Source organism: Lolium perenne, chromosome 7, assembly GCF_019359855.2.
Source record: "Lolium perenne isolate Kyuss_39 chromosome 7, Kyuss_2.0, whole genome shotgun sequence".
NCBI classification, from domain to species: domain Eukaryota; kingdom Viridiplantae; phylum Streptophyta; class Magnoliopsida; order Poales; family Poaceae; genus Lolium; species Lolium perenne.
Window position 1 is genome coordinate 76652687 of NC_067250.2, and position 15515 is coordinate 76668201.

At 45.7% G+C, this 15515-nt stretch overlaps 1 protein-coding gene across 1 annotated transcript; it reads left to right on the forward strand.

The window, feature by feature from the left end:
* The first annotated feature begins 7991 nt into the window (after positions 1–7991).
* On the forward strand, positions 7992–10669 carry LOC127316993 (phenylcoumaran benzylic ether reductase Pyrc5). The gene is made up of 5 exons (XM_051347506.2): positions 7992–8278; positions 8794–8928; positions 9565–9802; positions 9917–10120; positions 10239–10669. Exons 1-5 carry the CDS (start codon positions 8081–8083, stop codon positions 10403–10405), a joined length of 942 nt encoding a protein of 313 aa, XP_051203466.1. The 5' UTR covers positions 7992–8080; the 3' UTR covers positions 10406–10669.
* Positions 10670–15515: the final 4846 nt, after the last annotated feature.

Sequence of the window (15515 nt, forward strand, 5' to 3'; positions counted from 1 at the left end):
TCTCCCCAAACTTCACACAACCATAGATCGGGATCTCTCAAGCCTCTTCACCAAAGGATTTGGTCCCTCTCAAGCTATTTTGGGAGATCTTGGGGATTTGGCCCTCAAGCCTTCTTCACGTGTTCTTCTTGCTCACTTGGGCAACAAGGACAATGTCATCGGGTAAATTTCCCTTCTATTCCCTCTCCTTCTTGATTTCCCTCTCCCATTGCCACATGTTGAGGAAAATTGAGAAAAGTTAGGGTTAGGGTTAGGGTTAGTAAGTCCTCATGCCACCTAGAGTGTCACACCCCTCCTATGCACATTGTTCACTCTCCTGGTATAATCTATGTTCAAGTTTGTGAGTTTTGCATGATTTTGTGTCAAATTTCTGGGCAAACATCACAACTCAGCACGACCCGGTTTACAGCCCGTTCGACCGGCCTCTCAACCGGCTGGTCCGGCGCACCGCCCGGTCAACCGGATGGCCAACCGGCTCGTCCGGTCTGTCGTCCGGTCGGACCGGCCCCTGCGCCGGCTCGCCCAGCTTTCTCGCATGATCTCGTCGAAACACTTGAATATAGGCTATGCTTTTGGCTTCCTCATATATGCTGATGACATGTACACTTACCTCATTGCTCTCCTCGCCCTATATTGCTTATTCACAGGAGACTGGAGCGGTGAGGACCGTGACACCACTGCCAAGAGAGGGAGGCATGCAGGACACCCACCACGCCGTACTAGTGGTCGTGTATCTCAGCCCACTGGTGGCAGCTCATCTAGGGGCCGAACCAAGACATCTGCCAGTAAGAGGAAAGATAAACATGCAGCACAGGATGGTGATGAGGTACTGCCAGAGTTCCATGTTGGTGATGTACATATTGGTGCATGGAGAAGACTCAGAGAGTCCAACCCCTATCGCTTTGAGGAACCCACTTACACAGGGGGAGATCAGTTTTTCTGGACCAAGACACAGCAAGTCATGTGGGATGACTACTATGACTCCCACGAGCACATGAAGAAAGGCACCATTGTTATGCCCAAGGCCATCAAGGATGTCATTGGAATGTATGAAGCCACCAAGTTTCGCTTTGTGGTTGCGACCTTGAGGCGGATGGGGTTGTATGATCTTATGTGCTTGACACCTACTGATGGGTGCTATTGTCCAACCTTGGTGAGACAGTTTCCACCGCATGCCTTTTTCCATGATGATGCAGCTCGGACTATGACTTGGATGACTGGCAAACAGAAATACACTTGCAACTATCTTGATTTCTGTGAAACTTTGGGGTTTGGTGGAGGGAGTGCTTCTGGTTTCAAGATATATTCTCAGCAGAAGTTCAACAGAGGGGACATTGCCTTTTGCTATCCTCCGGAACCCACCTCTGGACCTCCCACCATCTCTGGCATGTACTACTCCTACCTTATACTTGCCAAGCTATTCCATGAGACCCTCATCAGCAAGTCCGGCGATACAAGTGAATGCCGTGCATATCATCTGAACTTGATGTACTACTGTCACCCTGAGCACCGGAAACTTATTGATGGCTGTGATCTCATCTACTGTGAGTTACGGCGCTGTGTTCGCGAGCGGTTGACTCCTAATCTTGCCCAGTACGTTCAGCTGCTCATCAACAAGGTTGTGCCCGCACCTCTCAATACTCAAGGTGAGCGGGTCAGGATGGACGCTTTCAAGGTACCTGCCCAAGGTGATAGACCGGTTGTTCCTGAGATGATGCCTTCTGAGCGCCGGTCCAAGGAACGCCATGACCATGCTAGCTCCAGCTCCTCTAGGCGCCCACAGCATGGTGTCTCATGGTTCTTCTCTAGCTTATGGCAGATATGCAAAAATACCAATGATGTTGCACATCAAAGTCTTTCTTTGAACCAAGAGACAAGGAGGCGCCAAAATGAGTTCATGGCTACTAGGAATGTACCTGTCCCTCCTCCTGGCCCTGAGTTGGAGCCTGTCCACGCACCAAACTGGGAGATGCCTCTCCTTTCTGATGAGATGTTCCAGAACTTTGATCCTTCCTTGTACTTTGGTGCTCCTCCTCCTAGACCTGCTCGTGCACCTCATGCTGATGCTGATGATGAAGAGGATGAAGGTGCTGAGGATGACAATGGCGAGGATGATGATGAAGAGGATGACGATGAGGATGGTGATGGCAGCTCTCCATCCGCGGGGCACGAGTTCTATTGATGGGGCGCTAGCATCTCTCCTCTTTTCTTCGCCTTTTTGGTGTTCCGATGCCAAAGGGGGAGAAGAGAGTAGAGTCTAGGACCACGGGGTTCTTTGATTGTCACAAGGCCATGGGAGTTGCTTTATTTGGATTTTATATGGCTTGTGCGTATTTGCTTTGATTTCTCAAGAACCATTTGCTACTTTGAATAATTCATGTATGGATATGTATGGACGACTATTATGTGTGCTACTCTATGTTAGGATAATCATGCTTTATGGATAATCATGCTTTATGCTTATATATCTTGATATACTTGTCCATACCATGCTTGTTTCCTAAAGATATTAGAGGAGCTTCTCATATTTCACAAATGGTGCACTTTGCATTCAAACGCAAATTCTCCAAGTGCACACATTATGGGGGAGCGGTCGTAATATCTTATATGGAATCAAGGTTTAGAGCTTATCATAATATCTATATGTTACTCTAGCTCGGTTTGTCATCGTATACCAAAAAGGGGGAGATTGTAAGGGTATTTTACCCTTATCCATTATTTTGGTATCTATGACACCGTGCTAGAGTATTTGGACTAATACATGTCTACAAGATGACTTTCAGGTATTAGCCAAAGAGGTATGATGGTATAGCAATGGAACAAGAAGGCAACGGGAGACCCCCCCAATTCGACGAAAAATCAGCAAGTTTCTCAAAGCCTGGCCGGTCCCAGATCCGGTCGGACCGGCCCTGGCACCGGACAGCCCGGTCACCAACCGGATCCAGCACCGGTGCCATCCGGACATGTTCCAGTAAAGAAGGGCAAGCCCTCCGGTCGGCGTCCGGTCGTCAGCCCGGTTTGGACCGGCTGCTCCGGTCCACGGCCCGGTCGGACCGGGCACCTGACCGAGCGGCCCGGCCAGCAACCGCCTTTGCGCTCGTGCCATCCGGCGCCATCCGGTAACCTCGTACGCTCGCCCGGTCAAGACCCGGTCCCAGCTCGGTTGGAAACCGGCCTGGCCAGGTCTGGCTCGACCGGGCTGTGGACCGGCCTGTCCGGCGCCAAATCCGGTCGACCGGGTTCCTCGACGAATCTGCTGATGTGGCAAGTGACCAACGGCCGTATTTCAAAGAACACTATAAATAGGCCTTCTCCTACCTCTGAACAGTTAGGCACTACACTACAAGCTGTTTTTGAGCTCTCTCTCTCTTACTCCATTGCTAGAAACACCAAAAGGCTCAGATCTCCCTCCTCCTCCACCCAAACTCAAATCCCTCCGGGGAATCGTTAGAGGAGGACCCGATCTACCGTTCTACCAAGCCAAAATCTCATTCCCCCTTGTATTCATTGAGAAGCTTGCTTCCTAGGGTTCCTTGGAAACCCTAGGTGGGCAAGAGGAGTCCGGAAGCATCCGGGCTGTGGATTTGCTCCGGGCAAGTTTGTGAAGGTTTGGAGGCTACCTCAAAGTCTACCACAAGTGAGTGAGCTATTCCTTCGTGGGATAGGCTCCGGAGAATAGGGTGAGCCTTCGTGGCGCGGGGAATCCTTCGTGGGACCTCCACTCCTCCAAACGTGACGTACCTTGTTGCAAAGCAAGGGAACACGGGAATACATCCTCGTCTCCGCGTGCTATCGGTTATCTCTAAACCGAACTCCTTACTTGTGATTTAATCGCTCGTGAGAGCCTTCGTGCTTGAGTTAGTTGTATCCTCATATAGGTTGCCTCACCTAGTTTGCATTAGGCTCACCTTTATATTCCGCAAAGCCTAATATTGCAAAGAAAGAATTAAAATCTGTAGAAACCTATTCACCCCCCCTCTAGGTTTACCATCTCTATACTTTCAAAGGTTTTTATATTCCGTCTCAAAATCTTTAGCATTCCCAAAACAAAAAAAATCAATTTTGTGAAAATTTATTTTGAGGCTTGTCAACTGTTCAAACAGGCATAAAACCAATTTCATATTAAGGGTCTTGTCTAAATCATGCTCCATAAAAAAAGATAGTATCATCAGCGTATTGCAGGATAGAAATGTCTCCATCCACTAGATGAGGAATCAGCCCAATTACTTGACCATCGTGCTTTGTTCTCTCAATCATAATAGCGAGCACGTCAGCCACAATATTAAAACGAATAGGGGATAGAGGGTCCCCTGACGCAACCCCTTTTTAGTTTGGAAATAACACCATATATATCATCATTTAGCCTAATGCCGACACTCCCCCTTCTCAATATAGCGTTGAACCTACTGGCACCAAATTGGATCAAAACCTTTCACGCGCATCGTTTGTTGCAAGAAATCCCAATTAAATTTATCATAAGCTGTTTCAAAATCTATTTTAAAAAGTAGTCCATCCATCTTCTTTCTATGAAGCTCATGGATGGTTTCATGGAGAATAACAACACCTTCTAAAATATGTCTACCGGGCATAAAAGCAGTATGTGTTGGCTTAACAACATTTTCCGCAATACCAGTGATCCGATTAGTCCCAACTTTTATAAACCTTAAAACTAACATTAAGTCCCAATTTGTGTTGCCTGGTACTCCCTCTGATCCTAAAAAAATGTCGAACAGTCAATGCAATTATATTTTGTAATTAAACCCTCTAAAAAATCAGCATTGATGGTGCATGCACGCGCGCAGTCATGCAAACAGATTTGGGTCCCTCGCATGCATGTGGCCCATCGTTACATCGCTTTTTCTCCCCATCGCTCTAGCAGGAACGAGTGGACTGCGGGTTAAGGAATTAGAAATTGCAAGGGTCATTTTACAAAACGGTTCGTCCGACTGTTTCTCCAGATCGGAGGGAGTAGTAAACATCATGCTAACTACATTCCAGCTAAAACTATATACGCATACATGCAATTTTCAGGAAATTCTTCAAGCTCCATGACATTTTTGAGTTTTGTCGAGAAAAAAAAGGCCCTACATGGAGGCCGGGGACAATTTGTGTTGTCTGGTATACATCATGCTAACCTCCATTCCACTCAAGCTACCTAACAAGAACAGATGGCCTGTCAAGAGAAAAAGGCGCTACATGGAGGCCGGGAACAACTTGTGTTGTCTGGTATACATCATGCTAACCTCCATTCCACTCAAGCTACCTAACGAGAACACATGGCTTGTCAAGAAAAAAAGGCGCTACATGGAAGCCGGGGACAATTTGTACGTATTGTCTGTATGCATCATGCTAACCTCTATTTTTTTAGATGGATGGCACGTATTAAGTGTGCACGGCTTTAAATTAATAAAACTATCAACCGGCTAGAAGTTACACATGAGATACAATAGATACACAAAACACACACCAACAAACAGAGAGGATAACACAAAACAAGCTAGGCCAAAGCGCCAACATGCACCAGGTTGAGGAAACTATGTCTTCTGCTGCATCGGAGCGATCATGATCATGTCTGCGCCAACAACCCTCTACCGCACCGAAAACAGCATCCCAAGGGGAACTTGGCAACGGGCCAGCAGCCTAGCAGAACCCGCCGACCACCCAGATCATCTAGATCCCATCCAAGCCCACCAAGCCCAAATCCAGGCCCGCAAGCCCAGATCTGGCCACACCCATGACAATCAGCGCCCACGAGCTCAGAACCGCCCGCCGCAACGAGAGTTCGCCCTCGCCACAGTAGAAGGAGAGGTCGGCCGGGCCCTGATAGGCCCAAATCTGGGCCCCAAGCCCAGATCTGGATGAACCATAGGCAGTCAAGCTCGAGACTGCCGGTAGCCATGGTAGTGTCGCAACCGACAACGCCAAGTCTGGGAGCCGCGCCGCCTGCCACGGCCGAAGGTGCGACGGCCAAAGCCGACACCGTCGAGCTTCACCACCACCAAGTCGAGATCCGCGCCTATGGACCATCTAGGCGCGCGGGAAGAGGAAATCCGCCGCCACAGGCACCGCGCGGGCTTTGCCCGATGGCTCCCAGCGGCGGTGGCAGCCCTGGGAGAGGATCGGACGCCCCGGTCACTGTGGGTGGCGACGGGAGCAAGCGGGGGAGGACTCCGCTCGCTAACCTCTGTTCCACTCAAGCTACCTAAGAGCATGCATCTCTAGCAGACACAATCGGACCCCCATCCCCATAATAACCATCATTTTCCGGTTTTGGGCGGAAAAAGGGCCAGTTCAGACACCGCATCGGAACCCCATAACAAAAAACATCCGAGCCATCCAGTTTCGCGCCGCGGAAATCGCAAGTTCCCGGGCTAGCGAGGCTGTGCGAGCGTGAACCCCATCTTCTCCCCCACATTGGCGCAAAGGAACATTCAACTTCTCCCTTTCCCGCTTCCGCCCCTCCGACCGCCCCTGATTCCGCCACCTCCGCCCCTCTCCGGCCTCCGCAGCGGGGCACTCACATCGAGATGGAAACCGTCAACTCGCTACTGCTCGCGGACCAGGTCCCGCCATGCGGATCGATTACACCCACCGTAGCTGGATCTAGTGCCGCCGCAGCAACCGCCACCGAGGGGCCTCGTCGTCGATGCCCCGCAGCAAGTTGTCCACCCCAACAGCAAGCGGAAGCGGCTGGGGAAGCTCGTCGTCGCCGCCCTCTCACTACCGCTTCCTCTCCCGCACCCGTTGCCCCTCACGCTCCGACCAAGCGGGTGATGCAGCCGGCCAACAAGCCGCCGGCGCAGAAGAAGCCGGCGCCGAAGAAACCCGCTGCGAAGAAGCCAACCACTGGTACCGAAGAAACCAGCTGCGAAGAAGCCAGCCGCCGCCAAGATGGCACCGTTGACACCTTTGACGGCGGCGATGGAGAAGGCACCGTCGGCATCGGCTATTGCGCACAAGGTGGTCGACGAAAGTCCCGCCGTTGATGTTGCGCCGGAGTCGTACGTTGACATGATCAAAGAGGCGTTCGTCGACATCGATTCGCCGCCGCTCGCGGATTACGAGAACTACAACGACATCTTGGAGGAGGGACTCGAGGGTGATGAGTTTGGGGAAGAAGAAGACGATGGCGGCGACGAGGAAGATGACTTGGAAGAGATAGAAGAGGGGGCGTTTGATGGGGCGGTGGCCAAAGCGAAGGGGAGAGCGATCTGGTCCGGCAACTACACTGAATTTGATGACGTGATCTTGATCAGGGTTTGGGAGGCGGTTTCGATGGATGCTGTGATCGGCACCGATCAAACCGGTAAGAGGTATTGGCAACGCATCGTGTAGTGGAATCATATGAAGATGAAGATCTTGACGCGAAGGAGGGAAGCTGTACACACGCTGCCATTGTTGCCATGAATGCCCGAGGTGATGATGCTAGGGAGTGGTGGCGGCCATGTCGATGCGCCGGCAACCGGCGGTGATGCTTGATCATTCTCCTCCTTCATGATCTGATGTTTGATCATATTTTGATGTCGTGTTTCATGCATGATTGAGTACTTTGAACAATCTATTTGTATTATTATGTTGCTACATTTGAAAATTATCGGATAATTTACATAAACTTTGTGTTTCCGGTTTTTGTTTGCGGGCTGAAAAACCGTCGTGTAGCCCAGTTGCGCCAAACTGGCCCACACAACAACATATTCGGGAATATACTATTATGCGGGCCGCGTTTAGCGCGTCTAAACTACGCGACGGTTTTCCAGCCTGCAAAAAATGTTTAACCTGTGGATACGCATATTTAAGTACGGTTTGGGGTGTCTAGATGCTAAAGATGGTCTAACGAGAACAAATGGCTCGTCCCACAGTATGTCTAGATTCAGTGAATTTATCAAGAATAAGTCTACATTCAGTGGACCTGATTATCTCGTACTCTTCCCAGGCCCACTCGGCTCTTCACCTACTCTCCTTTTTTCCTTGCTATTAGTACGAGCATTGGCAAGTTGTCCATTCCCATTCTACTCAATTTGCTTTTCCAATTTATCAAATTTATTCTTGTTCTTGCCTTGCTCTATTCCCTGCCGTGTACATGGCGTCGGCGGCGGTAGAGGGGAAGAGCCGGGTGCTGGTGATAGGCGGCACAGGCTACATTGGCCGCTTCATCGTCGCCGCAAGCGCACGCGAGGGCCACCCCACCGCCGTCCTTGTCCGCGATCCCACGCCCGCCGACGCGGCCAAGGCAGCCGTCCTCCAGGGCTTCCGAGATGCTGGCGTCACCCTCGTCAAGGTGGTTCCCTTTTTTATGTTTCTTCTGGCTTCGTGTGGTTAGTGGTTCTACCTAGGTGTTGTGAACTTGGTTTAAAAAAACAGCTATTATTTGAGCATCAACTCTGCAAATCACCTATAATATACACTTTTTGTTGAAACAAGATAAAATATTTTCCATTTTCATTAACTAGGAGAAGAGAGGTGGCCGAATACCAGCCCCAAAATTGATACAAACACCCAACAATAAATTGACAATCTGATAATAGGGTTAGATGCATAGGAACACATACAGAAATGACGTCTATGTAGTGTTTCATAACAGTCCTTCTGTTGTTCGACAAAGAAAGTTTATTTGATGAGGCTGCACCTGCACGAAGCCAACAATCTTTCGTGCCATCTAAAAATAAACAACAATTGTAGCAAGGACGTACAATTACCATCTCTGATTGTGTCAGTACCTTACTATGATTAATCACATATTCTTATAAGATTGCATAGTGATGCCAAACTGTTTCGTTACTATTCATCCTGAAGGGTGATCTATATGACCATGAGAGCCTGGTGTCAGCCATCAAGTCCGCAGATGTTGTGATCTCGACCGTGGGTTCCCTACAGATACCAGATCAAACCCGCATTATCGCGGCAATCAAGGAAGTTGGGAATGTAAAGGTGAGCTTCAAGAGGTCCAAATCGTCAATATCAAATTATTATGTGTGCACACTGCTTTATGGCTTACTAAGAATGTTTAAACTGATATTAGTATAGTTCAGTTTTCTATATTATTGAAGAGTATGCAGTACTAATGCACAACGGCTTGTAGGTTTTACCAGTAACAAATTGTGTATCCATTGAATTTCTTTGGGATTCTTTGATTCAAAGGATTCGTATAGGAATTGTGTAATATTTAGATCCTATGTGAATTTTTCCTACACTAGTTGTTTGATTACTAGAAACAATATCCTATACGAACTAATCCTATAAGAATCGTGTAGTGCAAATCCTATAGGAATAAAACATTATGTCATACCTCATGGAAAATTTTCTTCGGGACAATCAAACACAACTCATCTTCCTGTATGATTCAACTAGCCGTGACATCTCAATCCTATACTTTTCATATTTCAATGATTTTCCTATCCTACCAAATAAAGGAGCCCTTTATGTAAAATAGTTCTACCCTGTTGAGGACAAGAAAATGAAAGGCATTGTTTTTTTAAATCAAAATTTGACATTCCGCCTCTTTTTTTTATGTCTGGTAGACTGCTACAAATGTCTGATGTCATTTTTCCGATGAGCTCTTCACAGAGATTCTTCCCTTCAGAGTTTGGTAATGATGTGGACCATGTAAATGCGGTTGAGCCTGCAAAGTCGATATTTGCTTTGAAAGCTCATATAAGGCGTGCCATTGAGGCTGAAGGGATTCCTTACACATACGTGTCTTCCAACTTCTTTGCTGGTTATTTCCTGCCAACCCTTGGACAGGTTGGGGTCACTGGACCACCAACTGACAAGGTTCTCATATTAGGTGATGGAAATGTAAAAGGTAAGTTTGATATGCCTTTACATTTTTATTACATGACAGTGGAGTGTCTATTTTGAAGACATGATCGATTTAATGAAAATATCGCTGCGTCTTTATGTGTATTGTCAACAATAGGAGTATTTTCCGTGGAGGACGACGTGGGCACATACACTATTAAAGCTGTTGATGATCCAAGAACTCTAAACAAGACCATGTATCTGCGGCCGCCAAGCAACACTTTGACTCATAACGAGCTTGTCTCACTATGGGAGAAGAAACATGGGAAGACATTCGAGAGGATCTACATCCCGGAAGATGAAGTCCTGAAGCAGATTCAAGGTCATAGGCCATGTTTTTTTTTTCACTTGAAACACTGAAGTTATCGTCTACACTCCATACTTTTTTTTTCTTCCCGGACAATTTTTGGACTGAATTTTCTCTCTTGCATATGTTTCAGAGTCTCCGGTGCCTCTGAATATAGTACTATCAATCAGCCACTCTGCCTGGGTGAAGGGCGACCACACTAACTTTGAGATCGAGCCATCATTTGGAGTTGAAGCCACTGAGCTTTACCCCGATGTGAAATATGTTACCGTGGATGAATACCTAAACAGGTTCATTTGAACTCCAAATTCCTATTGGCACCAATATTCATATGCACTGAATAATTATCGGAAGTCATGTATCTTACTAGAATGCCAAATGAATTATGTAATCAGAATGTGTGAGACCTCAATCTTTTGAGTTGTGAGGAAGAATGCAGACCATACTGGCAATGCATTGCCTTGATCTTAGGCCTCAAGATTGTAAACATGTTAATGTAATGTTTCTATAATGGATACTTATGGTTTTATATGGTAAAATCAAAAAGTTTAAGCCTTCAAAGTCTATGATATGAACATTAGCCTCCATCATTACAACAATGTGTAAATGTCGGTATTGTTACTTGTGCTCAGAGTTTATATTGTTCTAAAACTTAGGGACATAAAATCATTCAGCTTTCCAGATCCAGTTCATTGTAACAAGTTTCTTGAGCATAGAGCGGAGTTTATTCAGTCAATGGGGCTTACTACTATGTTCGGTAGGAAGTTATTTAGTTATTTCGCTGAAGGTACTTGCCACCATGAAAACTCATTTAACAAACACGTAATAACTGGCATGTCCACGCCTCCAACCCTCATGGCAATGTTGTGAGCCATGGCTGAGTCTTAGATGGTGTGACAAAGCACAACAAATGGGAACAAAAAAGAGAAGGAATAAAACCACAATTAAAAATTAAATCCGGTCATTTACACAATGTATTTGGTTGGAATTTTGTACACCATCAATTAATAGTTGGCTTCTAGCATGCCTACAAACAATGAATAAAAAAATGAGGTAAATTGTAACAATAATGTGCTTCTATGCAAGATTTTAAAAAATAAAAAGGAAACTGTACTTGCTTTGGGTTGTTGCTCATTATGTTTTCGTCCTCGATTTCTCCTGTTTTTTAAAATTTTCATCTCGTGCGGCTCAAGCAGAAACACAAAAGTTATCAACGAATATTAGAAAAAAGTTTCAAAACTTCATCAGCAACTGGATTGGGTTTATTTGCCTTGAACATATGAAATAGTAAAAATTCTGAAGATATTCTTTGTGATGATAATGCCAAAAAATATCAAGTTGGCTCATCTATCTTTTTTCCTTTCCCTTATGACAGTCATTAGAGGCCTCTTGACTTTTCTCTTCCCTATTTTGGATTCGTTTTTTTGTGCATAGTCGTAATGTAGAAATTATCTTGTCACGATCCTATGAATTAGTTCAATTAATACCTTAGATTCATACTAGAGCCACGATGATTGAGTCTAAAGCTAGACTAAGGGTTTTTCGAATAAGAACCACTTGATAATCATTTAGTGAATCAGTGTAATGATTCGACAAAATTGGTGTCAGCATCTTCCTTTGACTTTGAGGAGGACCGACACAAAAAATAAACACGTGGCACACAAGTTTTTCAGACCACCCTAAACCCTATTCTAGAAAATAACTAAAAGGGAGTCTGTTGAAAGAAACATAATCTAAATGAAAAAAATAACAAACTTAATAACCGTGTACAAATATTTTTGTGTAGGTAGGTTGTGAAACGATTTTAGTTTCTCGCTAAAATTTGATCATGAATTTAAGACCTTATCAAACTTGCTGCACAAAGCATTTCCATATGAACATTTAGCTTAAGGGTACAAAAAAACTACATCAAAAAACACATACGGGTAAGGTGAAATAAAAGCAGAAAAGTGAAGCATTGCTGAAGGGAAACAAAAAAAAGTGAGAACAATTGATAATTGTTAAAGATGACAAGCGTTTCAGAGGCCTTTACGATGCACACGAGTTGGAGTTGTTCTTGTAAAAATCTAAGCAATATGCTATTATGTCCCCTTTTCATACAAGCAAAATTGGAAACATTTCAGGGATGGAATTTAACCCAAAGACAATTATCCGAGTAGGACACACGTGTAGGTTGTTGTAGTTAGGTGCATTCCTTGGGAGGGTAAAAACTAAGACTTGTGAAAATGGATAAAGGAAAAAACCGAATAAAGCTTTCTGTAACTGGGCAATCAAAGACTCAATTCGAGAGCATAGTATCCCATGATCCCATCCATGTCAGCGTGTTTGCAAAAAAAATGTGGCTTGATGGGTGGAATTCGGATAAAAATATGACAAAATATATTCAAGACTAGCCTCACAATATGGTACAAGCTCAATCCCCTCATCTCGTAAATCAAGAGTATTGTGGATAGTTTGTTTTCGTGATAGGAATGTCCTTTTGGTCCACTAGATTTCAGAAAGCATGCAGTCAAAGTTCCCTGCTACCCCCTTCACAAACCTAAGTGGGGGCATACTTCTTGTTGAAATTTAGCAAACATTCTAAGTCAAAAATTTGTCATGATAGATATTTGCCTCATAGTCAAACAATTATCTAAAATGAAAAGTATGTACTTGATAGCATATTGTGTATAATTATTTGTACGTGCACCCTTTGTTTTTGCCTTCTTGATCTACACAAGATAGAAACAAGAAGTTAAAAAACTAGAAAAAATGGAAAACTCATCAATTAAAGAAAAATAATGTAATACATAAAAAGCCCTAATACACTAAGTTAGATGTAATCTTCGGTTTGAAAGCTCTTCATTGTCTGGAAAGACAAAACATCAAACCATATTAGAGACCATAGAGGTGGTAGATGCCCACAAAAACGGAAACAAGTTGCATGATTAACAAAACCCCAACAATGCATTATCAAACTTTTCATCTTCCACTGACAGATCCTAACAACAAATCAAAAGGTAAATTTACGAAATAGAAAATAAAATATGAAGTGTCCGCATATAGGGACTCTTATGTAAAAAAGCACGCGGAAAGGAAAATAGTCAAACATGAAGATAAAGCAACTAGAACACCACATTAGCCGCATCTTCACGAATGTCCTCTTGTAAATGAGGGATTGTCTTTTGCCCAAGAACTGGTACATATTTGCATACCAAGCGATGTGTGTTGCAAAATCTTCCAATTGTACTGAATCATGAAAGCAATCAAGCTGGCAAACTGTGTATTTTAAAACATACCATATGAACACACTGCAGAAAACATAAGCACTATAAATTTGCCCCCCCCCCCCCCCCCCCCCCCCCCCCCCCCAAGAAATAATATTACACTTGGTATGCAAATTAAGGAGTTTGTAACCATCACTAGCGTCAGCAAAGATCAAAATCGGTTGCAAGCCCTAGACGTTTGTAAGAGAGTTCAATTCTCCAACTACATACATAACACACAAACACATGGCGTAATGAAAGACAAATAGCTCATATACCAAGCTCCGCGCTCTTCGAGCACCATCTCTTGGCGCAAAACAACATTCTATGTATTCCCCTCAGATATTGTTGGTAGATACAAAAATAAACCAGCGGCAGCAAACCATAGTATATCGAGACAAAGAAGCCAAATTGTGGGAAGCAAAATGGTTGAGTGCTATAGGAGGGGACCTCTAGACATGGAAACAAAGATTAGTTTAAAGAAAACAAAAAAATCGACGGCAACCACCGATTCCTCAAGTTTCCGCCCACATTTGCTCTATATCGCCATAGGATCTCGGGCACTCAAAGCCATTTTTTCACCAACCCCTCTTCCCTCTCTACATGCCGCCACAAACAAAATGCCACCCAATGATTTTTTTAGAGCAACCACGTATTTATTAATAGAAAATCAAGTTACCTAAGTAAACAAACATGAAAAAAATAGGGAGAATTTTACTTCCCAGCCTCTGCACCAATCAGGGATGCACACAACCATTTAGCATGAGTACTAAGATTTTTAATCTTGGTTAAGATTAAAGTATAGTCCTGAACATAAATTGCGTGAGTATCAGGACCAGCCTGTGCCTTAAGTATAAATAGAAACCTTAATTCTCGTCCGTGAAGATTTGAATTCAGGTGCTGGGTTTGTACATCCACTCCCCCAACCAGTTGAAAAGCTGGCAAAACCCTACCTCCTCCTCTTCCGCCCCTCCCGGGCGGCGGCGGAGGATCCGCCCGCCCCGCCCCGAGCAGCCGCCCCCGGACCGCCGCCCCACAGTCGTCGCTGCTGCCGGCCTCGGCCCCATCTCTGGCGGCGGTGGCGGTGCCCCTTCCGTCGAACGACGAGGGGGAGGAGAGGGTTTCCACGGCGGCGTTCCATGGGAGGTGATGACGCGCCGGTGGAGGAAGTCGGGTGGCACGGCTACTTGGCCGGGGCCTGATGCTCTCCATTGGCAGCCATGGAGGATTCGGTGGAGCGGTGGCGGCCTCTGCCCCCGGTGACGGTTCGGCGGTGGTACGCATGATCCACGCCACCGTCCTCTTCCCTGGTGATCCGGCAAGAGGGACTGGCGGCGTGGGGTTGCTGGTCTTGCTTTGTTTTTGGTGGCGGTCCTCAGGTCTCTCGCAAGCGAAGATGAAGACCTAACAGAGGTTAGTTTGCCTTGATCTGGCTGGAGAGATGAGTTCCGGAAAGCTCCGCTAGCGAATGGAACAGTGCATCTTTTGCGTGGAGTTTGCTGGATCGGGTGGTATTCGGTCGCGCGCACCCATGTTTTTATTCCGACCGTTTGGTTCCGGAGGGAGCGGCGCGAAGCTCTATTCTGTGTTGACATCAGGTGACTTTTTGGTACATGGTGAAGTCAGAAGAAGGAACATCATGAAGGCCGGATTGGTGGACTGGCTAAAGGAGGTTCAAGTCTCCGTGGTGCTGAGGGATTTGCTTGACGTTCCGGGCTCCGCAGCAGTGGTATGCATGTGGGGGCGGCTCAGGGTGAAAACCCAAGGTCTGGCATTTACTGTTTGTGTCTGGCAATGACCTTTGTTGGAGGCACTGTTTTGAGAGTGGGGACTATCTTCAGGGTGAAAGAAAACCTAAGACCTTTGGTCGAGCGACGACGGTGCTGGTGCACTGTTCCCTTCTTGGAAGCGTCACTTTTGGAGAGTTTTGTATTTCAGGTGTTGTCACGGTGGTGGTTGTATTGTTGTTTCTAGGTCTAGAATGTTATAGCGGGACTTTTATTTCTTAGTTTTCTTTACTCTTTTTTGGTTGTGTGCATTCGTACTGCCACTAGGGTGAGGCGTTGTTGCAGAGGCTGGGTGTAATTGGTATCTTTTGATATTAATATATTCCTTTTATCTAAAAACAAACATGAAAACTAACAGACAGACTAGAAGAAGAACGT